The 26,892-nt window shown below is 41.6% G+C and overlaps 1 protein-coding gene across 1 annotated transcript in view; it reads left to right on the top strand.

Annotated features, from left to right (window-relative positions):
• The window catches only part of IL17REL (interleukin 17 receptor E like), a 108,211-nt gene that overhangs the window by 46,965 nt on the left and 34,354 nt on the right, over positions 1-26,892 (top strand). Inside the window, exons 6-11 of the mRNA XM_033959313.1 lie at positions 5,152-5,196; positions 8,135-8,274; positions 16,848-16,919; positions 19,099-19,153; positions 20,016-20,179; positions 23,390-23,434. Coding sequence (XP_033815204.1) covers positions 5,152-5,196; positions 8,135-8,274; positions 16,848-16,919; positions 19,099-19,153; positions 20,016-20,179; positions 23,390-23,434 — 521 coding nt within the window. The remainder of the gene's footprint in view (positions 1-5,151; positions 5,197-8,134; positions 8,275-16,847; positions 16,920-19,098; positions 19,154-20,015; positions 20,180-23,389; positions 23,435-26,892) is intronic.

Below are 26,892 nucleotides of genomic sequence, written 5' to 3'. Positions count from 1 at the left end.
CTCACAAAATTTGGCACCTCTCCTGGTGGTGATTGCTTGATGTAAGATGGCGGTTGTGTCTGGTGCTGGAGGAGGTGAGAGCTGAAGACGGTTGTGGACATGACCACCGGACACTTAGGCCCTGATTCTACAAAGTGCGTCCCAATTTTAGGCAGCTGTAGGCGTCCTACAGCTGTCTAATCAGCCAATCGGGGTGCACGTTTTTTAAAAAAATGCTCCCCAGGCAGGCCGCCTATTTGAAGGCACCTCCGGGAGCCTAGGGAGGACCGTAAGACGCCTAAGCTCGCCTAAGGGCCTTAGGTGGGCCTTAGGTGAACCTAGGCGGCCCTACGCTTCTCCCTAGTAAGAGGAAGAGACGCTTACAATGTAGGCCAACAAAATGCTGGTCTACATTGTAAGTAGACGTGGCCGCTATACTTATTGCGGCAAGGGATCTCTCTGCCGCTATAAGTATAGCGGGCCGTGGCCGCCTGTTCAATTGCCAGCAGTAGGGTGCCCAAACCCTCCTGCCAGAAGATGCCCCCCCGACACTACCGACCGCCCCCCCCGACACTACCGATCGCTGGCAGGAGGGTGCCCAATCCCTCCTGTCGGAAGATGCACCCCCCCGCGCTAACAGCCCCCAAACCTCCCCCCCAACAAACTAACCTTTTCTTGTTGGCCAGACGGGATTTGCCCCTCCAGCCGGCAGGCCCGCCTCGTCGAAATGAGGCAGGCCCGCCCCTTCCTGGCCCATCCCTCCGAAGCCTAAGGTCTGATTGGCCCAGGCTCTAGAAGCCTGGACCAATCAGGCCTTAGGCATAGCGGGTCCGCCCATCCCCACTTAATCTAAGGCCTGATTGGCCCAGGCTCTAGGCGCCTGGGCTAATCAGGCCTTAGACTTAGTGGGGATGGGCGGACCCGCTATGCCTAAGGACTGATTGTCCAGGCTTCTAGAGTTTGGGCACCCTCCTGCCAGCGATCGGTAGTGTCGGAGGGGGCGGTCGGTAGTTTCGGGGGGGGGGGCCGTCGGTAGTGTCGGGGGGGGGGCATCTTCCGGCAGGAGGGTTTGGGCACCCTCCTGCCGGCAATCAGACAGGCGGCCACGGCCCGCTATACTTATAGCGGCAGAGAGATCCCTTGCTGCGATAAGTGTAGCGGGCCGTGTCTAATCTAACCCGATTCTCTAACCAGCATCTGTACCATGGACGCCAGTTACAGAATCGGGGTTTAGTGTAGGCCCGATTCTGAATAGGACACCTCTCCCGGGCGTCCTATACAGAATCAGGGCTTTAAGGCACAAGTTTTCCAGGCACAAGTCGGATATTGATTCTCCCCTCTACAAAAAAGCCTAGAAGACTACACCAAAATCTTGTCTGTTGCAGTTGATACTTTGGAATCTAAATCACAATTTTATAGTTTATAAATCTTTCCTTAATTGCTTCTGATAATTTCAGCTATACAGTACACAGCTGAAATCAATGCAACATGCAGAAAGTGTAAAATTATAACGAGTTTTACCTCATGCAAAGTTGCCATTTCTTTAATAAGACATTAACTATTTTTTCTGCGGTCTTCCAAGTACCTACAAATTCAAAATGTGGCCCTGCAAAGGGTTTGAGTTTGAGACCGCTGCTGCATACTATACTAGATGGGTTACTAAAAGACCCATGAAGTTCTCTGAGCTATAAGCATTGATTTTTGTTTTTACAGATCCATGTGCTACAGCCTGAAGTTTTTCTTGCCAGAAGACTGATTTAATAAAAGAGTCAGTGAAATTTTACCTTGGAAAAGGCAGATTAGTCAGAAAATGTCCCCATCAGTTTCACAGCTTGTTTAAATACTAGAAAGTGAAAGGTTATGTCACAGGACTGGAGTTAGGGGTGGAAAGAATAAGGCTGTCCTTTACAAAAGGCTGTTAGATTTATTGAGTAGCATCTCAAAGAAGCCATTAACACTGGAAATTGGAGGTCGGCCATTTTCTGGCTGCAGGAAGAAATGGCTGTAGTACACAGAAAGACCCGTGTAAGGGTATGCTAAGACCACTTTTAAATGATATCGCTGAAGGGCTGTCTGGTAAGATTTGCCTCTTTGCAGATGATATTAAAATCTGCAATATAGACACCCCTGATGGTATGAGTAACATGAGGAAGGACCTAGTGAAGCTTGAGGAATGGTCTGAAATTTGGCAGCTAAGAAATGCAAGATCATGTATTTGGGCTGCAAAAACCCAAGGAAATGGTACAGTTTAGAGGATATAGAACTTTTGTGCATGAAAGAGGAGCGGGACTTGGGTGATTGTAAGTGATTATCTTAAGGTGGCTAAACGGGTTTGACTGCGAAAGCTATAAGGTGCCTAGGGAGAGAAACAGCCAGTAGGAAAATGGAGTTATTGATGCCTCTATATAAGTCTCTAGTGAGACCTCATTTAGAATATTGTGTACAAATCTGAAGATCACACTTTCAAAAAGATATAAACAGGATAGAGTCAATCCAGAGGAAGGCCACTAAAATGTTTAGTGGTCTTCAGCATAAGGTCTATGGAGACAGATTTAAAGAACTGAATATGTAAACTTTGGAGGACATGTAGGAGAGGGGAGATATGATAGAGATGTCCAAAATACCTACATGGCATAAATGCACATGAGGCGAGTCTTTCGAGTGAGAGGAAACTCTGAAATGAGGAGCCATAGGATGAAGGTTAAAGGGGATAGATTCAGAAGTACACTCCTCTTTCCATATTTGTAGAGGTTAGAGGCAAAGCCGGGCCACAAATAAGAAAAATTTGTGAATAACTCTGACCCACTCCCACCTCCCTCCTGCATTCCAGACCTCTCCACACCTTACTTAGGGGTGACTCTGACCCACCCCCGCATCCCAGACCTCTCCATGCCTTACTTAGGATTGACTCTGACCCATTCCCATTTCCTTGACCTTTCCACACCATACTTTTAAAGCCTGGTGGTAAAGCAGAGCAGGAGCAATCTTCCTTTCTCCTGCCCCATACAGAGCCATGAAGAAATATGACTACTTTGAGTTCCTGCTGTAGTCTCATGAGAACACGGGAACTCATGTCAGCCATTTTTGTTCATGGCTCTTCATGGAGCAGGAGTGTAGGAAGATTGCTCCTGCCCTACTTCACTGCTAGACCACGAGGCTTTAAAAGTAAGGTGTGGAGAGGTCCGGGAGGTGGGAGGGAAGCAGGGGAAGGTCAGAGTTTAGAAACTCACAAATAACTCAAGTTGCAAATTCTAAACACATGAATATGGAGGGGGGCCTGTAACCTGTGAAAATACTTTTCATGGAAAGTATGGTGATTGCTTGGAACAGTCTCCCAGAGGAAATGGTGGAGATGAAGAGTGTGTCTGAATTCAAGATAGCTTGGGATAAGTATGTTGGATCTCTAAGATAGAGCCATCAACAAAAATGGCTGCCATGAGTTCCCATGGTCCCACGAGACTATAGCGGGGATTCATAGCAGCCATTTTTGTTGATGGCTCTGCACAAGGCAGTAGCATAGGAAGATTGATCCTGCCCTGCTTCACCACTAGACCACAGGTAAGGTGTAGAGAGGTCCAGGAGGTGGAGGTAGGTCAGTCGGCCCTAAAATTATTTGCGATTTTTCCATATTGGCAGTCCATCTCTACCCTAAACCACTGTGAATTTGGAGGGGGAACTGTACTTCAGAGCTAGGACATGCAGGCTGCAGTCCTAGTTTTACTCCTACTTGGAGGTACAGCCCTAGCTTTAGGAAAATCAGTTGGGAAATTTGTGCATACAAGGATTAGCTCAACCTGTTCTCTTTGATACAAAAGTGCTTTGTTATCCTTCCTTTAGAAGATCAGAAGTACCGTAATGCCATAATACATTGGGGTTGATATTCAAAAGAACTTACTGTATATACTCGACTACTACCACACAGATCCAGCATTCCCTCTCTCCACACCCCCCCCCTAGCCATTGACCCAGCATAGCTCTGCTGTCCACCCCCCCCCCCTACATATCCACATAGACTGCTACAGCAAATTATTCTGGAAAATAAAAGTTTGCTTGTTTGACACGCCTAGATTATTTGATTATTTGGCACACCTAGATTATTGTAATATGCTTTATTTAGGAATGACCAAGATTAGATATAAGGCATTGCAGCAATTGATGAACTCTACTGCGAGTTTAATTTTGGGAATCTCACACACAGAACATACAACTCCTGTGCTAAAACAGCTGCACTGTCTTCCAGTGTCGCAAAGGGTTTGTTATAAAATGTTATCAGTGATACATCAGAGTTTGTATGGATTTGTTCATTTGAACCTTCAATCTCTATGGGAGGTGTATCAGCCAAAGAAGAATTTAAGGTCTGAGATTAACTTCCATGAAGGAGAAAACTGTTCACTATGTTAAATCCAGAGTGGCAATGTTGTCCTTAGCAGGGGTAAAATTTTGGAATTCCCTCACTGGTATCCTGAGGACCTGTTCTGACCATCTACAATTTAGAAAGATGTTGAAAAGATACAACTGTTTGTGGAGGCTTTTTAAAAAACTTTTTGGGAGCCATATGTATTGAGAATTGTAAGCTGTGATCGTTGCACTTTATTTAATGGGATGGTTATTGTGCAAATTCATTGAGGTCTAGTCATTATTTTAGGAGGATGATATTACTATGTAATTGTAATGTAATTTGAATGCATTTTGTAAATGTATTGTTCATGAATTATTATGAATGTTTTCAATTGTTAACCACTTAGTTTTAGGGGGTCTAGAAATATTAGAAATAAATAAAAATAAATGCGTAAGATTATAGCGATTAGTTCTAGAGTGGGAAATAAAGTCTATGCTAAAGATCTGGTCTAAGTTCCGATAATGGCAAGACAGATCAGATGGGCTGGAATTTGCTTTGATGGCAGCTCCAACAGTAGGGAAGTGAAGGCGGTGCTGGACGGACTTCTTTGGTCTGTGTCCCATACATGGCAAACATAGATCAAGATGGGCTGGAGTTAGCTTTGACAGCAGCTCCAGCAGTGGATATTTTTATGTTTTATTTGTGATTTGAATATTGGTGGATTTGTTGATTTTTTAATGTTGAATATTTTTATAACCAGCTTGAAATTGAAATAAATAATCTGGCAAGAAAACATCCGATCTTCTCTGAGTGTACTGTTTTATGCTTTTCAGACTGTAGAAATGGAGATGTGGGAAAGAACATTCCCATCTGTGTTGGTGAGTAATAAGATGATTAGAACACTAAACAAAAGTGGTATGTAAATCCCAGGCTCTTTGTGTCACTTCTAAGACCATAACATCATTGGGTGGATGCTAAGACCCATTTAGGAGTTTTTCTTAAAATTGTCCACAGCAATGTGGATAAATTTGGTCATTTTAAATGATGTGGTACGGGGTGGGGGTAAGGTTAGCAAAACACATTATGGCGGTCATTTCAGAAGGGCTATATGCATTTCAGATGTGTATAAACCAGAACTTAAACATTTAACCAGCAATAAATTCCCGTCTTACAAAGTCGGGATATGCGTGTCTCAAACCTGAGTGCATTCAAATGGAAATGAGACTTGGATTGGGCAGGACTATGCCAAGCCCAGAAGATACATGTTTATTCCCAATTTCACAAGGGGAACAAATGTGTATGCCTTGAGACCTCAATGTTGGAATTTACACCTACTCTAATCCATGAACAACTTATAACAAGGTACTAGTTTGGGTAGGAGTGAATGCTGTGCTTACAACTTACCCAAACTGTCACCCTGCCAGAACATATTCACAAGTTCATATGTCACATTTTCAGCACGTTTTGTGTTCCATGTTGATGTTTATGGTGCTGGCACTGTACATATTTAGCAGTGAAATAAGACGGTAATATTCAGAATGATTGCCTAATTTGTCAGCTGTGCCCTTAGGAAAAGAGGTAGCTTTTCCATATGTTTTTTTTTTTCATGAATAAATCAGTGCGAAAGACTGTCTTCCAGTTGTCCACCAATCTGACTTCAGCAAATTGAGTTCCCATTCCTTGAATAGTACCCACAACCCAGAAAAAGAAATCACTTCTGGAAAATGAATCTTCATCCCACCAGCAGGGTGTTCTTATACAAAATCCACAGGCCCAACTACAAGTTGAGTCTCAGACCCTAAATATAGAGACCAAGGGCCTCTTTTACGAAGTTGTTTGGCACGGGCCGCTGTGGTAACGACCCCGAAGCCCATAGAGATTTAAAGGGCTTTGGTGCTGTTGCCGTGCGGCAGCTGCTACAGTGGCTTTGTAAAAGGGGCAAGAGTAAATGAAGGAGTACATGGAATCCTTAGGAGGGGATCTCATAGAAACTCCTGTCATGATAAGATTTTAAGTTGACCTTTGACTTGAACTGGAAAATGTACAAGGGAGTGACATGTAACCATATCATAATAGTAGCAATGTTTTGCACAGCCTCTAGTGGGTGAAACAACTTTCTATATAAGTCCATGCATAAGAACATAAGAATATAAGGCACCTGGACCAATCAGGCCTTAGGATTAGTGGGGATGGGCAGCTCGCTATGCCTAAGGCCTGATTGGTCCAGGCTTCTAGAGCTTGGGCTAATCAGGCCTTAGATTTAGCGGGGATGGGCCGGGAAGGGGCGGGCCTGTCAGCTGGACAGCAGCAAGGCCACAAGGCGGGCCTGTCGGCTGGACAGCAGCAAGACCCTTCCAGCCGACCAACATTTAAAGGTTAGTTGGGAGAGGGAGGTTAGTTTTTTTGGGGGGGTTGTTGGGTCGTCGGGCTTTCCGGCAGGAGGATTGGGCATCCTCCTGCCGGCGATTACCAGTTTGGGGGGGAGGGGGGTTCCAGGGGGGTTCCGGCAGGAGGATTGGGCATTCTCCTGCCGGCGATTACCAGTTTGGGGGGAGGGGGGTTCCAGAGGGGTTCCGGCAGGAGGATTGGGCATCCTCCTACCGGCGATGGGACAGGCGGCCGCTGCCATAAGTATAGCGGCCACGTCTACTTACAATGTAGACCAGCATTTTGCTGGCCTACATTTTAAGCGTCTCTTCCTCTACTAGGGAGATGCGTAGGGCCGCCTAGGTTCGCCTAAGGCCCGCCTAAGGCCCTTAGGTGAGCTTAGGCATCTTGCGGGCCTCCCTAGGCTCCCGGAGGCGCCTTCAATATAGGCGGCCTGCCTGGGGAGCATTTTCCCTTTAATGTATTTTTTCTTCTACAAACATATTGTAACTTTCCCCCCAATCCTCACGATTCATGTATGTTAACCCAGTATGTTTTTATTTAAAGTCATTGTATTTGTCTTTCTATTTTATTTGAATTGTACATCGCTTAGATACTCAATGAGCGATTTATCAAGCACTAATAAAACTTGAAACTTGAAACATTAGACAGTTGTAGGACGCCTACAGCTGCCTAAAATCGGGACACACTTTGTAGAATCAGGGCCTAAGTGCTTTTACCACATTGATATTTTATTCTTTCAAAAAGTATAAAGACTAGTGGACTGTTCTACCCCCACCCCACCCCCTTTCATGGAGGCAGGGTATATATGTAGTGAATGTATAAACAGAATGTGTTTAATTGACTCAAACTCTCAGTATGCTCTGCTACAGCCATTGGACTGAGCCCCCCTGCTCCCAGTATGCTTTGCTCTAGCCTGTGGCTAGAGCCCGTCCTTCTCGTTTGCTGTGTTCAGAAAAGATTTCATGTTAGATATCACATAGTCACAGAAAAAAACATAAGACAGGCATTGTTTCCCCATTAGGTTTTTACCTTTCATTCTGTTAGCCCAGCTACAACTTGGAAATAAAGTTGACGCACAGTGTCAACATACATAGAGAATCTGTATGAAAATACACTCCTGGCTTTCCCTATTTCTAGGATGTGCCAGTAGTGGTGTGGAATAGTTTCCCTTGGTGGAGACATAGACTATGTCTGAATTCAAGAAAGTGTGAGACAGGCACGTGGGATCTCTTAGGAAGAGGAAAAGATAGTGGATGCTGCAGATGGGCAGACTGGATGGGCCAATTGGCCATTCTGCCATCATGTTTCTATATGTACTTTTGAAAAAAATGACCTATACAGTTTATAGTAGTTTTTCATTTATTGTCCATCCAGTCAAGATTTGTAGCTCACATATACTTTTTGTATTTTTGTTTCCATGTCAAGCTGGAAAATTGGATTACAAGATGGATAAAGTAAAGAAAGCCATATCCATACATGTTTCAGATTTCCTAGAAGACCACGATTACCATGTTCGTTTATGTCACAAGTGGTTTAGCTGTGACGATATTGGCTCTCATGCATTGGTGGGTAAAGGGTTTGCTACACCGTCCCTACGTTTTTTATGGTCTCAATCTAGGGGCAGAAGGATGTCCTTCTTCCACAATTGAATATTGCCGTAGAAATCAGTGCTTCTCTGATCTGATTCTAGAGCTTTTCAAGGAGATCAGGGGTCAATTTTCAAAATGATTTAACGGGCCAGGAATGGCTCCTGGCCCGTTAAATCACTTACAATGGGCTATCTGCTGCCATTCAGTAGCACTTAACCAGTTAAAGCCACCAAATTTCACCTAGAGATGGCTAAAATCAAAGCCAGTTATTTAGTGGGTGGTAGGGTTACCACATGGCTCCAGAAAAAGGAGGACAGATCGAAACATCTGAGTTTTACTTCCATTGAAAGCAATGAGAATATGGAGAACAGATTGAGACGTCCAGGTTTTACTTCCAGTGAAAGCAATCAGAATAAGGATAGGTTGAGACATCAGGGTTTTACTTTGAAAGCAATGGAAGTAAAACCTGGATGTCTCAATCCATCCTCCTTTTTCTGGAGCTATATGGTAACCCTAGTGGGTGGTCCTTGGGTGAAGTTGGCACTTAACCACTTAAGTTTAGTGGTCAAATCAGACTGCATAAAAGGCAGTCCTATCTTTATGTAGTGTTGCTTATATGGTTAAATGCTGAATATCACATATAACCGCAGAAAAGACAGCCAGCCACATAAATCTGGATACAGAGTCAGTGCCTGGACATGGCCTGGCATTGAATATCCAGGAATAATGCCCGTGGGTGCTAACAAAAACAACAAAAAAACCAACTCACTGCTGTCCTCTGAATATTGATCCCCCAGGTTTCCTGGGATATGATAATAGGTAAATTGATGTATTCCTTGGGTCCAAATATAAGGAATTCAAGGATTTTACAAAAGTGTGATAATTTTTTGCACTTACGAGTGCAGTAGGCACAAAGATAAGTGCTTAATAGTCGCAAAAGCTGTGCAATCATTCTCTCTTTAGTTACCACACAGAAAAAGTTTTCTACCATACATTAATGTCATGTGATAAGCACAGTTGCGTCTGTCACCTCTTGAGGGGTGGGGGCGTTAAATTCGCCCACACAATTTACAATGTGCCAACTGCAATGTGCAGTCAATGCCCAATCTCTATCCATGTCCTGCCCCTACCCAGTAATGCCCAATCTCAAACTAAGCAATTAGCATGGAATTATTAGTGTACTGGCTGTTATTAGCTCATAGTAGCTATTAGCACAGCTATGCTAATTAGCAGCTTAGCACATTTTAGTGAAAGGATCTCTAGATCATGAATAATTATTGTGATATCCTGAAAAACAACTCTGTTTGGGGTCCTTAAGGACCAGGTTTGTGAGCCTGAGAACTGCTGATATAAATAAAACACAAATAGTGGAGGTATATAAGTTTACAGGTTATATTATACTTATATTATTATTAACCTCCTAAGAATGGAAGCACCAGAAACAACTTAATGATATATCTGGAAACAAGCAATTTTGATCCATTGGTACCACAAACAGGTATGAATTTTAGGACAATTAAGTATTCAGTTGAGATACATCTCTTAACCTCATGTGTACAAATATATCTGAGGAGTATTTGAGAACTAGTTCTGTTTGTGGGGCTCAAACATTGAGTCGCATGCTCCAAGCTAATTCCACTGAATACAATACCTCAAAACATAGTAATAACATGGTAGATGATGGCAGATAAAGGACCTGTACAGTCTACTAGTCTGCCCAAAAAGGTATGATACTACATTTGCATACTTCATTTGTCTTTGATATTTTCAGGGCACAGACTAGAAATGTGCCTTGTATTGGCCTTTCTGTTCAGCCATGATCAGGGCACAGATTGTAGAAGTCTGTCCAGTACTGGCTTTGCTTCTCAATTACTAGTGTTGCCATTTATTTATTTTTTTCTAACATTTATTACCTGCTTAATGCCTAAGTGGTTTACAAAACAAAAGCAAACATAATCACATAGGTCCAAATTCTCAAAGCTGAAACTTAGGCGGCGGTAGGTGCCTACATAAAATAGCGTCCAACTCCCATCCATAGAGGCGCCTACCGATGCCCATGTCTAAACTAGGCGTGGTTTATGGCAGAAGTTGACGTAGGCGCCAGTAGGCGCCTCTACGATGCAATTCTTGTTGAAAGTAGGTGCCGGAAATGGAGGCAGGTAAAACCTTGGCCTACATTTCCGCCACCTACTTTCGACATGGCCGCAATTCTCTAAACGGTGCCTTCATGTGATTGACATGCTGCTTTTCTAAGCATCCATTGCTAGCAGCACTGTTTAGAGAATCCGGCCTGTAAAGTAACACATAGAATAAAATAAAATAAAAAATCTATAAAATACAAAACACAGTGGCTAGCAATCACCTTGCTTAACCCAGTCTACCTTCTATAATGCTCTTAAAAGAATGCCTTCACTAATAAATACGTTTTTAACATTCTTGTGAACAAACTATTGCCACACAAGTGCAAATGGCCTGGAAAAGCATTCCATAATACCGGGCCAGCCACTGATAAAAGGTGACTGTCATCTAATCTACTACTAATACTATTTATCATTTCTATAGTGCTGAAAGGCATATGCACCGCTATACATTTAACATTCAATAGACAGTCCCTGCTCAGAAGAGCTTACAATCTCATTTGGACAGACAGATAGGATATCTCAGGGTTGGGGAGATTCTGTTAGAGGAAATGATACAATGGATCTTAGTATCTGACAGCAGTGGGTGACGGGATAATCGCGCGCCAGACGCCAGTGCGCCGACAATTCGGCGGAAGACAGAAGCACGCGGGGGAAAAAATAATTTTTAAAGAGCTCTGACAGGGGGGTTTGGGGAGGCAACCCCCCATTTTATTGGTTAGTGTTTGCGCTGCCATTGCGGGGGTGGGGGTGGGGTGGGGTTGAAACCCCACACATTATAGAGAAAACGGAACTTTTCCTGAAAAAAATCAGAAAAAGTTCCATTTTCACTATAATGGAGGTTTCCAACCTCCCGAACCCCCCTCCAACAGCAGCGTGAACACTAACCAATAAAGTGTGTGTATGTGGGGGGGGGGGGGGGGTTTGCCACCCCCAACCACCGTCGGAGCTCTTTAAAAATTACTTTGTCCCCCGCGCGCTGATGTCTTGCACTCCACTGTCTATGAACCAGCAGTGAGTGGGAGTTAAGAGTTAAAAGCAGTTTCAAAAAAGTTGGCTTTTAGCTTGGATTTGAATACCGAATGACATATTGATTCAAGCAGCCTATTCCAGGAATATGGCATGGCAAGAAAGAAGGGACGGAGTCTGTGGAAGAGAAGGGTACAGATTAGACGAACTTACCTGACGAATGGAGTTCACGGGGGGGGGGGGAGCATAGGGTGAGATAAGTTAGGAGAAATATTGGGAGGGCTACAGAGTGAATACACTTGTAAGTCAGTAAGAGAAGTTTGAACTGTATTTGGAAACGGATGGGGAGCCAATGAAGTGACTTGAGGAGAGGGTTAATTTGAGAATAGCGGCTCCCATGGAATATGAGTTGTGCATCAGTATTTTGAACAGATTGAAGGGGTGAGAGATAGATGCATGGGAGGCCTGAGGGAAGTACATTACAGGTGATGAGAGTGTGGGTAAGGGTTTTGTTAATGTGTTCAGCGAGGAGAGGTCAGATTATGGTAATATTATAGAGGAGGAAGTGACAGGTTTTAGCGGTTTGTTGGATCTGAGCAGAGAAGGAGTCAAAGATCAGCCTGAGGTTGCGAGCTGAAGAGACAGGGAAGAGGAGGGTTCTATCCACAGAAGCAGAGAACAGCGAGAGGGGGAGGTGAGTTTAGGCGGAAAGATAAGGAGTTCAGTTTTAGCCATATTCAGTTTGAGATGGCGGTGAGACATTTAAGTGGCATTATCGCTTGTTTGATTCCATGCCGTCCATATAGGATTCCTTTCTGTTTATCCTATGCTTTTTTGAATTCTGTTACCATTTTCATCTCCACCATCTCCCGCAGGAGGGAATTTCAGGCATCTACCATTCTCTCCATGAAAAAGTAGTTTCTGATGTTATTCCTGATTCGGCCCCCCCTGCAATCTAAAATCATATCCTCTAGTTTACTGAATCAGTGAGCAATGTTGTAGCATAACCTGGAACTGCTGAACAAGGGAAAACCATAGGTACAATTAAAGAGAACCAAAAAGAGGGACTAGGCACTGTGTCAAAGTTGACCCAACTGACATCCTAAACAAGACAGGAAAAAACCCCAAATGCTACATCAGTGTGCTAGGCAGTGACAGACACCACATTAAAAAACATTTCCAGATACATAAGTGGAGCATGGGTGGGGTTTGGATAAAAGTAGGTGGAGAGTAGGCGGGGCTTAACCCAGAAGTGAACACTGATTGGTCGATCCTTATCTTTGACAGCTGTCAATCATTTTGACATGAGGCGTACCCATTATACTACTCATTTAAATGATGGATGTTAGCAGCATATATGGACAGGAAAATAATCAAGGAATTGATCACGTTCTCAAAGTACACTTGGTCCTCTGAATCCTTATATGCCTGAGGCATATGAGCATAGCTAGGACTCAGTGGGCTCTGCACGGTAGGACGAAAGTGGGTCTGTGGGCCCTGCCCCTGCTCCCACACGTGCACCTCACTGGGTTTGGCATTTCTCCCCCCTAGTGCCCACCTGCTCACCCACCCACTGGGTCCTCCAGACTTTACAGCAGCAGAGACAGTGCTAAAAGCTGCCTTTCTCTTCAGTGGGGACTTTCCTCTGCGGCGTCCCTCCCACAGGAAGTTGAATCAGAGTGGTGGAATGTGGCAGAGGAAGGGCTCCACTGAATAGAGAGGCAGCCTTTTGCGCTGTCTCTGCTGCTGTAAAGTCTGCAGGACCCAATGGGCAGGTAAGCAGCTGGGTGCAGGGTGTGGGAAGGTAGAGGTACTGGAACCAGGTGTGCAGAAGGCAGGTTTCAGTTGCAGATGGCTGCTACCATTAGGTGGCCCTGGGCATTTTGACAGGCATGCTCAATGGTAGATACACCCCTGGCAAGAAGATCCTTCATCATTCTTGTCTGCTCTACTTCTGCTTGCTGTTAATCCTATTCTGACCCTCTGACCAGAAACAGTGGTCTGCATTGGTTTCCAAAGCATAAGAAATAAGCTCATTCGTGAACTGAATCTAACAATAACAAAGACATAGTGTAGAAAACAGGCATATTGTCATTCTAGTAGCACACTAGACTCATCAACAATGTTTGTGAACTTTGCCCTTCTCACGAGAAAGATAGGAGATGAGGAATGCCGGACTCCTGGATACTGGAGGAGGAACTACCAGGGGGAGTTTTCATGATCCAGCTGCAAGAATGTGGGTAGACAACGGCTGGGCTGTCAGAGGTCCTTGGCTGCCACACTGGCTGTTACTTATGTTAAGCCTGTGTTTTCCTAATGTGTTTAGAGTGACTAGGGTGGTGAATAATCAGCATTTAATAGGATCCATACTTGTGCTGTCTGGCAGACATTGTTTACTCATTGGTAAATAAAATAGCACACTTTAGAATAGGAAAACGGAGTACATATGAGCAGGAACTCTTTTGCTTCCAGATATTTCCATCTTCTTGCACATGGCATAATCTTTTTGAGTACTGGCATTCATTCCTGTTCAAAGCAGCATATGTGCAGGATATCTTAGCTTGGAAAATACTAAGCCAGCCACTACATATGATGACTAAGAGGTCTAACAATTAAGTTTGCGAACTCATCCTAGAAAAAGTGCTACATACCTCATTGCTGAATATCAATACAGTCACCTTCGAAGTGCTCCCCTTGGGAAGCTATGCACCGCCAGCGCCCAGTCCACCCTTCAAAGCAATTTTGGAACTCTCTTTCTGGAATGCCCATCAGAGCTGTCATTGTAATACCCTTGAAGTTCTGAATGTCATCAAAATGTCTTCCTTTCAATATTTCCTTTATTTTCGGGTAAAGAAAAAAGTCATTGGAGGCCAGATCAGGTGAGTAGGGAGGATATTCCAATACAGTTATTTGTTTTCTGGCTAAAAACTCCCTCACAGACAGTGCCATGTGAGCTGGTGCATTGCTGTGATGCAAGAGCCATGAGTTGTTGGCGAAAAGTTCAGGTCATTTTCATCAAACTTTTTCACGCAGCCTTTTCAGCACTTTCAAATAGTAAACTTGGTTAACTGTTTGTTTAGTTGGTACAAATTCTTAATGAACAATCCCTCTGATATCAAAAAAGGATAGCACCATCGTTTTAACTCTTGATTTGGACTGGAGGAACATTTTGGTTGTGGAGAATTGGCTACCTTCCACTGTGCACTTTGATGCTTTGTTTCAGGGTCATATTGGTACACCCATGTTTCATCACCAGTGACAACATGGCCCAAAACATTGTCTTGCCTCTCCAAAAGGTTTTGGCAAACTTTGACTTTCCTTTGCTTTTGTTCATCGGTGAGCTCCTTCGGGACCATTTTTGCACGCACCTTTCTCATGCCAAGATTTTCAGTTAAGATTTTCCTGTTTCTCTATCGATGTTTACTTGGTCTACTATGCTTCTCACAGTCAGCCGATGATTTTGACATACAATTCAATGAATATTTGTAATGATTTCATCAGTTTTGCTTGTTACTGACCGCCCTGACCTTTCTTCATAAGTGACACTTTCTCTCCCCTCAGAAAAACATATAATCCATTTGTGCACTGCCATTTTCTTCATGGCATTATTGCCCATAGACTTGGATTAACATAGAAACATAGAAGCATGATGGCAGATAAAGGTCAAATGGCACATCTAGTCTGCTCATCCACAGAAACCATTATCTTTCCTCTCTCTAAGAGACCCCACATGCCTATTCTGCACCTTCTTGAATTCAGCCATAGTCTCTGTCTCCACCACTTCCTCCGGGAGACTGTTCCACACACGTACCACCCTTTCTGTTAAAAAGTATTTCCTTAGATTACTCCTGAGCCTATCACCCTTTATCTTCATACCTATGCTCTCTCATTCAAGAGCTGAATTCACATCCACTTTTGCTAAGTTTAATAAGAAATGTAATGTTTGTTCATTGCTCTAATTCAAGCACACTTAAACATGCAACAGCAATAATGAATGCCACTCAACAAGACACCACTACACAGCAACACGAACACAGCTGTGAGACACTGATATACCAAGATTATGAAACTTCACCGAGTAGTTTGTACAGTGCAGCCAATGTAAGCGCACGGAAGCAAGTTCGCAAACTTAATTGTCAGACCTCGTATATTGTAGGCCATTTTTATGGGAGAATTCATTTTATTATATCTTAACAATGGCTTTAGAATTCTTGCTTAGTCTGGGATATGAATCTGCAAGAATGGGAATCTTATAACGTGTATAGGAGGTAGCAAGGTGCTTGCAGGAGTGAGATGGATAAAGGATGAATACGCTGTATTATGGCATGACTACCGGGAATGCAGGGATGGATATATAGCAATGGAACCCTGTGTGTGACAGGGAATTCTTTTATAGTCAGTACCCTTAGCATTGTTGGATACGTGGAAAGGGGTTGAAAGACTGCAAGGCTAAGACAGCAATAGAAGAGTTAAGGTCTGTATGATGTATAAATGGAAAGGTGTTTGACTAGTATATTGGGAATGCTGTCTCTTCAAGGAGAGATTAGCTGTAGGGCAGGGTGCAGACTAAAGCAGCGGCAGCAGAACGAGTTGGATTAGAAGGGCAAAAAAAAATGTAATCTCTGGCCCTGCCTCCAATTGCTGATGCAGTGTTGGGCAAAATATTAGTTGGGCTAGGACCCCAGTAGCCCAACCCATTCTACTGCCTATTGGCTACAGATTCTACACATGGGAAGAAGTATACTTATTCATTTGGATACATGCAGGGTAATTCTATAGTTATTTTCTTTTGTGAAAAACATTTTGGGCCAGATTCGACATATGGTGCTTTAATTTGCATGCTTCACTTTGAGTGCATGTCCATTTGGTTATTGAGCCAATTAATGTGAATAATTAAATGCTAACAATTATTAGCATTAATTGGCAAAAATTTAGATTTACATGCACATCTTACAATGCAGTATTCTATAGAGATGAACTTCTAAATCTTTTAGTGAAAAATGGTGTGTGGTCTTCGTGATAAGGCGTATGGGGACAGACTTAAAGATCTCAATCTATATACTTTGAGGAAAAGGCGGGAGAGAGGATAGGCTCCGGAGTAATCTGAGGAAATTCTTTTTTACAGAGAGGGTGGTAGATGCATGGAACAGTCTCCCAGAAGAGGTGGTGGAAACAGGGACTGTGTCTGAATTAAAGAGGGCCTGGGATAGGCATGTGAGATCTCTTGGAGAAAGAATGAAATAATGGTTACTGTGGATGGGCAGACTAGATGGGCCTACAATTTGTTTGTTTACCTTTTTTTCTACACATCCAAGAAGCCTAATATGGCAACCACAATATTCTGCCTATTACAAAATTTATTGTAAAAAATATTATTTGTAGAAATAACAGTATGTAAAACTAGAACTGTACATCTAATGCCATGTTATACATAATTTTCAGATAAAGGCAGAAGATTCTTCAAAATCAGTTTCTTTGCAGTATTCACAAGTACTGCCTTGTCTTTGCATTGAGGTAAGACATTTGAGATAGCAGTTACCACCAACCTTGAGCTTTCAACTTACTTGAAACTGACCCCTGTTATGAGGAAAGGCTCATAGCACTATTGGCCAACTATCTGAGATATTTCCTCTATTTTTATAGTCATTTCTAACCTAATTATTACAGTGGTGGTCATTGACCAGGAGCCACAGACTAGGATTCCCTCTGGAAGCTAATACTCTGGTTCACTAGAAGATAAGATTGAGCAATGGCTGGAACTCTGTCCATTTCAAGGGCTATGAATACTGCTTATAGAATCCCCAAGTTGGCCTAATTGGAGAGCCAAAGCTGGACCTGGGAATCAATGACAACCTACTATTATGAAAACTATTTCTCATTTCTATCATGTCAAGTGTTAGACATATACTGATATACTTACTCCTTGGGACTTTTAATCTATTTAAGACATTCAAACATAGTAACATAGTAAATGATGGCAGATAAAGACCTGAACGGTCCATCCAGTCTGCACATTAGTTATACCCATTAAAAATACATGATTAAATTAATTTGTCTCTTCTTTGATATTTCTGGGTCCTAGACTGTAAAGTCCACTTGGTATTGTCCTAGGTTCCAAATGCTTAAGTTGCCATCCAAGCTCACTCCAGCCTATCCAACCATCCTGTTTGTAGAATATTTACCATAAAGTCTGGCCAGTAACATCCTCATGTTCCAAGTTACTGAAGTTCCCATTGATGCCCTCCCCAGCCCAATACTACACCAAATCATCACAATAACGTAATAGAAAGTTATATCCTGATTGCAGATCTTTCACAGATTCATATCTCTGCAACCTACTTACCAAATAGGGTTTCCTTCCTTCACCAAAACTTTAAATTGTACTCTACTTGACTTCTGCAGCCAGTGTAGGTGCTGTAACATTGGAGTTCCACTTACTCATGATCTTCAACTGTTGCATTTTGTATCATCTGCTGTCTAGATGTCAAGTATTTTGGAATACCCATATATCAAGCATTGCAGTAATCGTGTGTGAAACCACCAGTGAAAGAGTTGCCATCTGTATTGCTTGTCTGTCTAAGTATGGCTTTACTCCATAGAACTTTTATTTTGTCACCAACTAAATCTGATTTTCCGTATTTCCAATTCTCAGAAAACATCATCCCTAAATTCTTTACCTTCTCATATTCATTCTCACTACATTTACTACTATCCCCCATGTCCTGTCCCTAGTTCCCAATCCATCCTATTCATCCTTAGTATCTCCACTTTTACTGAATTAATCTTGTGCACTCTCTTTTTACCACAACACTATTGCATGTAAACACTCCTGAATCCTCTCCACTGCTTCCTCATCTCTTTACCCCGCTGGGGTAATCAATATGACATCATCTGTATAATAAAAAACTTTAAATTGCAAATCCCCTTATTAGTTGGTTCAATGGATATAGATAAATTTTACTAAACAACAGGAACGATAAGGTGAACATCTGTAGGATTACCACTAAGTACCCCAGTGGTTCACTTATTAAAGAGGCTAGCCACTTCAACACCTTTTTCCAAAGACCTAAATCTGCACACTTCTTCTTCAAAATATGATGATTCACGAGATCAAATGCCAAGAGATGTCTCAAAAAATTAACACCCTTCCTCTTTCCAAATGACTTGGGACTGAATCCATCATATGGTGAGACCTAGACAGCTGCAACAATCATGGTGCCAATCATGGAAGCCTTAGAGAACTTTAATCCATCACCTCCACCAGAACTGTCTCTGTACTATGCAATTTTCTGAAATTTGACTACTAATGAACCCACATAGGTTGATATGGATTTAAATTCACTTTCTCCAACAACTTCATCAAAAACCTAATCAATACAGCTTTATTTTCCACACAATGTTTGCTTTTATGAATAAACTTTGCACTTCAGTACATCAGCCTTTAAGACTGCTGTGAATTAAACTTTTGTGCATTTACAAGCAAACATTTTAAAAATGGCAAAGGAAAAAAAAACAAACCTTTCAATGAGTCCTTGTAGTAGAGAATCAGCCTTTGAATTTTTTAAACACAACCATTTCTGAATTGTTTCATTATTAGAGATTAATGAGAAACATCTCTACATTAAAAAGCAGAATGCAATAAAAACTGAATTGAATTCTAGCTTTTTAAAATAGCACTTCTTGTTGGTTGCAGGGTTGGTCAGCCATTCCAGACTCCAGGAGGATCCAACTTTGCCCTTTTAAAAACAGTGAGTAAGGCATAAATGTATCTTGGATTGTTAGACCTAGTATGGCCACTTATGTTCTTTCTTTGTGCAACTATGAAAACAGGAATTCATTTTCAAAACTTGGGTGTAGATATTCAAATCACTTGCAAAAAATATTTTAAAGGTATTTTTGTCACACTTTTACTTCCCTAGTATATAATTCTCTGACAAAAAAGTCACTACCTTGTGAGGTATCACTGCCTTCAAAAATAGTTAGTCAAACGAGCCTCAGACACACTGGCTGGAAAGACAATTCTAAGTCAGATACTTTCAGCCAACAAGGTGATGAGTCATTAATCATAGGCTCCTCTTACAAGTCAGGGTGGGGGGGGGGGGGGGGGAGAAGTTCAGTAAAAAACTCAGGCAAAAATCTGAACCCCACACGACCATAAAGTATTATACAAAATATACAGTGTACAGTCACAAAGCAGTGTGCCACAAAGTTAAACAAAAAAACACAAAAAGATAAACCAAAAAAGCCAAGTACTATTTTCCCCCTAATCCTGCCCCACCCCCGCTGCTTGCTCTTGCCCGACACAATTTCGGAGGAAGCTTTTCAAAACCCGGACAAAGTGCTGGGTTTTGAAAAGCTGTCCGGACCCCGCGGACATGTCCTCAAAAAGAGGACATGTCTGGGGAAATCCGGACGTCTAGTAACCCCACCCATGGAGGGATGGGTGTAGGAGGAGAGGTGCCGGCACTTGGAGCAGTCAATCCCACCACCACCCCTTTACTACGCCAGTGATGTAAACTACAAAGTTTGCAACACACTACTTTATTTAAGAGTGCCTTAGAAAATGACACCCATAATACTAGAAAATAATATCTTTCCTCTTTCTGTCAGATACCGAAGCACTCTGGGATGGTGTTACATATGATCCGATTAAACACATACTTGCTTGGAAACCATCCTGTCCCTTGCAAGCCAGTGTCAATCTGTGCTGGCAGACTGAGTCTAATGACCAGTGTGTAACTCTACCAGACTCTTCAAGGGCTGTTGATGGGAAAGTAAGTACTAAACTATCACCACTGCTATTGCATTTGGAACCGAATAAGGGGGTTCATTTTCAAAAGAGAAAAAGTCCAGAAAATGGCAAACAGCGGCTTTTAGACGTTTTGTTTGCTAAAACGTCCAAATTGCCATTTTCAAAACACATTTTGTAGATGGTTTTCTATGCGGTGTGTCTGTAGTGCATCTAAATATCAAGGGAGCATTTGGGGGGGAGGGGCTGTTTTGGGCAGGATTAGGGCAGACTTCGATCTGTACGTTTTTCTGCAATAATGGAACATTCCAGAAAATGTCCAGGGGGGAGACTGGCAGAGCTGACAGCTGTACAAATGCAGGCTGTGGGTCCGCAACCATTCCATGCACCCTCGGCTGCCTGGAGGATGGGATTCTCCAACCGGAGGAAGGGAGAACCGATGAGGAGATGACAAATACTAGTCCTTTTACTAAGGTGCGGTAGCCAATGTAGCGCACGCTAACTGATTTAGCGTGTGCTAACTGATTTAGGGCATGCAAATTATTAGCATGCGCTAAACACTAATGCACCCATTATAGTCTGTGGATGCATTAGCGTTTAACACATGCTAATCGTTTGCATGTGCTAAATCAGTTAGTGTGCACTAAATCAGTTAGCGCGCCTTAGTAAAGGGACCCCATAATGCATAGGGCAATGAGTTAAATGAGCCTGGATTGTGTCTCTGAGGTTCTATAGTTTGAGTTGAAAGTCTATATTTTTAATTCATAGAAACTGGAGGTATATGGTATATGGTAAATGTAAGCAGTGTCTCACATCCGGCTCACCACACAATTGTTTCCCACATACTCACTTTTATAGGACCCCCCAGGCCCCTGAAGAAGACTTTTTGTTGAAACGCGGACCGTGTTGGGTCCTGTATCCCTAGCGGACTAGGTCCTTTAAGGCTCTTATGTGGATGATTTATTTTTATGTGGATGGAATTATTTTATGTGGATGATTTCAGTGTACCTTTGGAACTTTGACACTTTCAAATGAAGTCCATTTAGGAACATCGTCACTCCACAGAGTTTTTTTGGTTTTCTCTGGATTTTCTTCTTTGTGGATATTTCGGGGTCAATTCCTTTTGTTTTTTGGTATATGGTTTGTGACTGTTGATAAGTGCCTCAAGATAAACAGAAGGAGCTTTGGTAGAGAAGACCATCTAAAAACTTCAACACAAGCAACTGTGCCTCATACTTGTCTAGGCATCGACACTTACACGTTCACGTTTGGTGTTTCAAAACATATAGGGCTTCTTTTACAAAGGTGCGCTAAGCATTTTAGCGCATGCTAAATATTAGCACGCGCTAACCATGTGCTAAACGCTAACATGTGCATGCTAGTCTATGGATATGTTAATGGTTAGCACGCGCGTGTATATTTAGTGCACGCTAAAACGCATAGCGCATCTTAGTAAAACAGGGGAATAGTGTAGGTGCCAATACTTAGGTGTGTATGTCTTTCGTTTTAGAAACGTAGATGTCTGTGTCCTCACAATTAGAGAGCACACAATCCTGAAGCATCATTGATTTCATTGGAGATGGGAAAACAGAAGGATTTAGGGAACAAACTCACTCAATTCTTCCTGTAGAGCGCTGCCAGTCATGACCATAGTTGAGAGTCTATATTTTAAATTCATAGTAGAGAATGACTTGGGAACAAATTTTTCTCTGTCTCTGCAGGAACTCAATTTCCTCCTCCTGTCCCTGCGAGTTTTGTCGCTGTCCCTGTCCCTGCCCCTGCCCCTTTCCCTGCCCCATTCCTGTAAGCTCTGTCTTAACCGTACAAGTCTCAAACACATGATTTTAAAGTGTTCGAGGCTTGTGCAGATGAGGACAGAGCTTAGGCATTGGTGGCTTGAGACATTATGACATCACACTCTGAGTTCTAGAATGTTGCTACTTATGATTTTAAAGTGTTTGAGGCTTGTGCAGATGAGGATGGAGCTTGCAGGAATAGGGCAGGGACAGGAAAAAAACTCATGGGGATGGGAAAATGAGTTCCCACGAGGATGGGGAAAAATTTGTCCCCATGTCATTCTCTAATTCATAGAACTGGAGGTATATGGTTTGTGACTGATGTTTTAGATGTTGGCATTTGCAAATTGGGTGCAAATGCTGCACACCCATTCCTACATGTTCTTTAGAAATGGATCTGTGCTGGAAAGTCCTTTTTTTAAAACAGTACCAGAATTTAATACAACCTAATATGGATATCTTGCTTCCTATTTGTGTGTTCTTTCTAAAATCTGCCTTCACAAGTTTCTTGGGTTCTCCCAAGATTTGCATATTCAAAAGTATTCTTATAGTGGGACTAACAAAACAATAAATGATGATAGGCAAGGACCAGCATGATCCATCCAGTCTGCCTAGTAGTGATTTGCCCAACGCCCTCTTCACATTTCCCCATGCCCGTCACTCAGTCTCTCAGGTCGTATCATTGTCTTTTAGGACTGTTAGTGCCACTTTATGCAAGTTATCCCAGTGTTTTCTTATACGTGACTGAATCATACCACTTATCTATGCAGTTATCCCATGCATCCTTGGAAACACATTCATATCCCTGCTGCTCTGCAGGTCACTCTACTGCTTCATTTACATCCTTTTGCCAGGAGGAATCTTCTGTGCATATCGCATTGGTTAAAAAAAATAATAATAATAATAATAATTTTTGACTGTTACTTCCTCTTGGAAGAAATTCCAGACCTCTACTGCTATTTTTGTGAGAAAATATTTCCTGGTGATTTAAAGCCAGAATTTGAGTGATGCGAGCATTGAGTATATAGATTTCTAAACTATACACAATTTAGTACATATTTCTAAACAATATACCATATCTATCTATCTGTCTGTATGTTTGTGTGTGTGGGGGTATGTTTCCTGTAACAGGAAGGCAGCTACGTTGTGGATGAAAATAAAAAGCTTCCACTCTAGTGAATTTTTTTTCTTAATACAGACATTTCACTTGTTTCTGAACTAGTAAAATATTTCTCAACACTTGTTCTGAATAGAATCCCTTATTATTACATTACATTTATCATATATTGAACTGAAATATGATTTGAAACTTTAATTCAGTCTGGAATATTACTTATGTCTAATGTAAAATGTGATTATATTTATCACTTCTATGTAGAGATCTTTCCTTGTCAATATTATTGATTTAACTTGATAATTACTGTTCCCTTTACAAACAGGTAGAATATGGTGATCTTGATACTCACCCAAGGCTATGTATGAAGGTAAATTCCATTTAGAACATTGTTTGTTATCTGTATATTGCTTAAATTGACCTGGCAACACAAATATGCTGTATGTAAGTATGGACAACCTTTCATTAGGGGATAAGGGTAAACCTAAAAGTCCTACACAAAATGAATTTATTTGACTGATGATTTAAGTAGGGAGAAAATTGGAAAAGGCCATAAACCTGCGTACCAAAAGTAAGACCAAAGGCTCTTCTAGATGGGGGAAGACAGAGTTCAGGGTCCATCCAGGATTATAATCAACAAATGAAAACTGAGCATGTGTGAAGGTGGCAGAGGGAAGGCGGTGTGGAGGTGGTCCATGGAAAGTGCGTACCCACTTGTACAATATATTTTGTACACAGAAAATGCTTTATATAATTATGCCCTTCCCCCACCAAATAGACTTATCCAAGTAACTTCAGGAGCTACCCCAGTAAATTTTCATTTTACAAAATTTGCTAGTGGGCCCACAGATAAGTTTTGGTGGGACGATATTTGCCGCTATCTGGTTAACTTTATCCAGATATCTTGCCACTGAAATAGCAGACTAAAGGATATTTGATTAAGGTATCCCTATCTGTGAGCTGTGATATTCTGTGGCTGTGAGACATATGCCTATCTCTTTGAAAATCCCCACAAATCTATCTGGGTTAGTTAGAACATAGGAATAGCCATACTAGCTCAGACCAATTGTGAATCTAGTCTAGTATCCTGTTTCCAAAAGTGGCCAATCCAGGTCACAAGTACCTGGCAGAAATCAAAATAGTATCTCAATATGTCTATATATATTCATTCTTACTGATGGGAAAAGTAACATTTTTTTGAATTCAGAATTTCCCTTCGAGACTCATGTGACGAAAAATGAGTCTAGAGTAAATTCCAGAAATCAGCTCTAGTCCCTGATAATGCCATTGGTGTCTCCTACAGGATACGGAAAGACCTGGTAGTTAAAACATTGAACTATGAGTTGGAAATTGTCTGGGGAATTCCCTCTGACTCTACATCTTGGTGTGGCCTTGGACAATTTGTATTATCTCCCTGTGCCTCTAGGACACAAATGAAAAATGGCATTTTGCCTAACCCTGTCTTTTCTTGTCATGAACTGGAATGCTCAGTATGTCCTGTTCTGGGAGGGAATAGGCACACCTTGTAGTTTGTTCACAACATGTGCTCCTGTGAAGCAAATTTAAGCTTTTTCATTATGTCTTTTATGTTTGAAAAGCAATTGAATTTACTGGGGGAAAGGGGATTCTGTATAAGCATGTTGTAATTGCTGTACTACTACTGTATGGAGATCATGCTGTTTTGAATATTTGTTTTATGTGCCTTTTATATATCTAAAATCTAATAAAAATGTAAAAAAAAAGAAAGAAGAGGAGGTGAAGAAGAAGAGGATATGAAATTAATTTAAATTGCTTAGTTGGCATTGGATCAATAACAGCAATACAGGGATTTAGAGCAGGAATAGTTTTTGACAGCCAGTGAGAGCTGGTGGAGTAAAGTGTCTAAGGGAAGCATTTACCCCCTCTTTTACTAAGGTGTGCTAACCGATTAGCGCACGCTAAACGCTAATGCATCCATAGACTAACGTGCACATGTTAGCGTTTAGCGTACGCTAATTGGTTAGCACACCTTAGTAAAAGAGGGCCTTAGTTTCAAAAAGGAAAGATTTGGGATGTGGGTACTGGGCCCTTTAAGGTAAACAAGGGATAAGAGTTTCTTGTGTAAAAAATGTGGTCCAGATATCAGCTAATTAGGGAAGAGGGGGATATTTAAGATGCGTGGAATAGTCTCCCAGAAGAGGCGTTGGAGACAGAGACTGTTTGATTTCAAGAAAGCTTGGGACAGGTACTTGGGATCTCTTAGGGAAAGGAGTGGATGCTGTGGATGGGCAGACTGGATGGGCCATTTTGCCTTTATCTGCCATCATGTTTCAATGTTTCTACTGTATAAATGAAAAGGTTCCTAGCCACCATGTGTAGCTGGCAAAATGGACTCCAGAGGAACTATGGGGCCTTTTTACTAAGCTGCAATGGCACTAAGACATGCTTAGAAACATAAAGGCCAAATGGCCCACCTAGTCTGCCCATCCGCTGTAACCATTATCTCTTTCTCTCTCTGAGAGATCTCACGTGCCTATCCCAGTCTCTGTCTCCACCACCTCTTCTGAGAGACTGTTCCACGCATCTACCACCCTTTCTGTAAAAAAGTATTTCCTTAGATTACTCCGGAGCCTATCACCTCGTAACTTCATCCTATGCCCTCTCATTGCAGAGTTTCCTTTCAAATTAAAGAGACTCGACTCATGCGCATTTACATTACGCAGGTATTTAAACGTCTCTATCATATCTCCCCTCTCCCAGGATACCCATGTGCTACAAAATAGTTTGTATTTTTTAGTGTGGGGTCATGTTTGCAGGCGGAGAGTAAGCGTGCCTTGTGCTAATCGGTTTGTACAGCTACATTACTGATTAGTGCATGGTTAGTAAATAGTATATACATGTAGATGGCAGTAAGGGTTCACGCTGTAATGGCTACATGCTAATTGAAAAATTAGCACATGGCCATTAACAGGAAATATGGGAAGTGAAACCATTTTACAGTTGAGCTGTAAAGTGGCCTCAGCATGTGGGAAACCTATGCGCTAAAAATAGCTCAGGCTAATTTCTAGTGCAGCCTAGTAAAAGGATCCCTATGTATGATATACAGTACACTATAGAAAATGTTTTACCTTCAGTGTTATACTGCCAAATATGAAATTACTGGGAAGAAAGGAATAATATAATTTGCCTAGCACTTTGGATAATACGGAATAGAAATGCAGGAAATTAAAATAAAATAAATAAAATATGATTTCATTTGGACATATAAAAAGTCAGGATTTATTTGCATGAAAGCTTGGAATACAAATTGCACAAACAATTAAAAACTATTTATACATAGCTTAGAGAATGTGGAAAATCAATTAAGATCTAATAATTTTCGGTCTTGGATCTTCCTTATAATAATTCTATTTCTCCTAAAAAGATGTTAAAACAGTATACTGTATGTTGGAAGTTCTATCTGAATTCTGCCTTGCTTCCAAAAATTTCTAAAGCATTGAGGGTGGTCTTAACTATGCTAGAATCATTTATTCATTTAAGAGGTATTTTAAAGGTCCCCAAATCTTTTTAAAATTATTATAATTCCCTTTTTGAATAGCAATTATTCTTTCCATCTTATTGCAATGATTAGACACCTTTTTACATTGAAAGCACAATTATAATTATGGGGGTGTATATAGTTATAATATAGGTTTAATCAATATTTTTGAGGATAGCATATGTATGTTAAATTTTGTTTATAATTTCTGTGAAAGGGGTGGGTGGGGGAGAGGGAAAATTTATGTATTTAGATGATAATAGAAAGAATTTCAAGTGATGTGTATGATTCATTTGATATAAAATTATACA

This window comes from Geotrypetes seraphini, chromosome 9, assembly GCF_902459505.1.
Source record: "Geotrypetes seraphini chromosome 9, aGeoSer1.1, whole genome shotgun sequence".
Taxonomy (NCBI): Eukaryota; Metazoa; Chordata; class Amphibia; order Gymnophiona; family Dermophiidae; genus Geotrypetes; species Geotrypetes seraphini.
The sequence above is the reverse complement of the archived record's forward strand: the minus strand, read 5'-3'. Positions and strand labels throughout refer to the sequence as shown.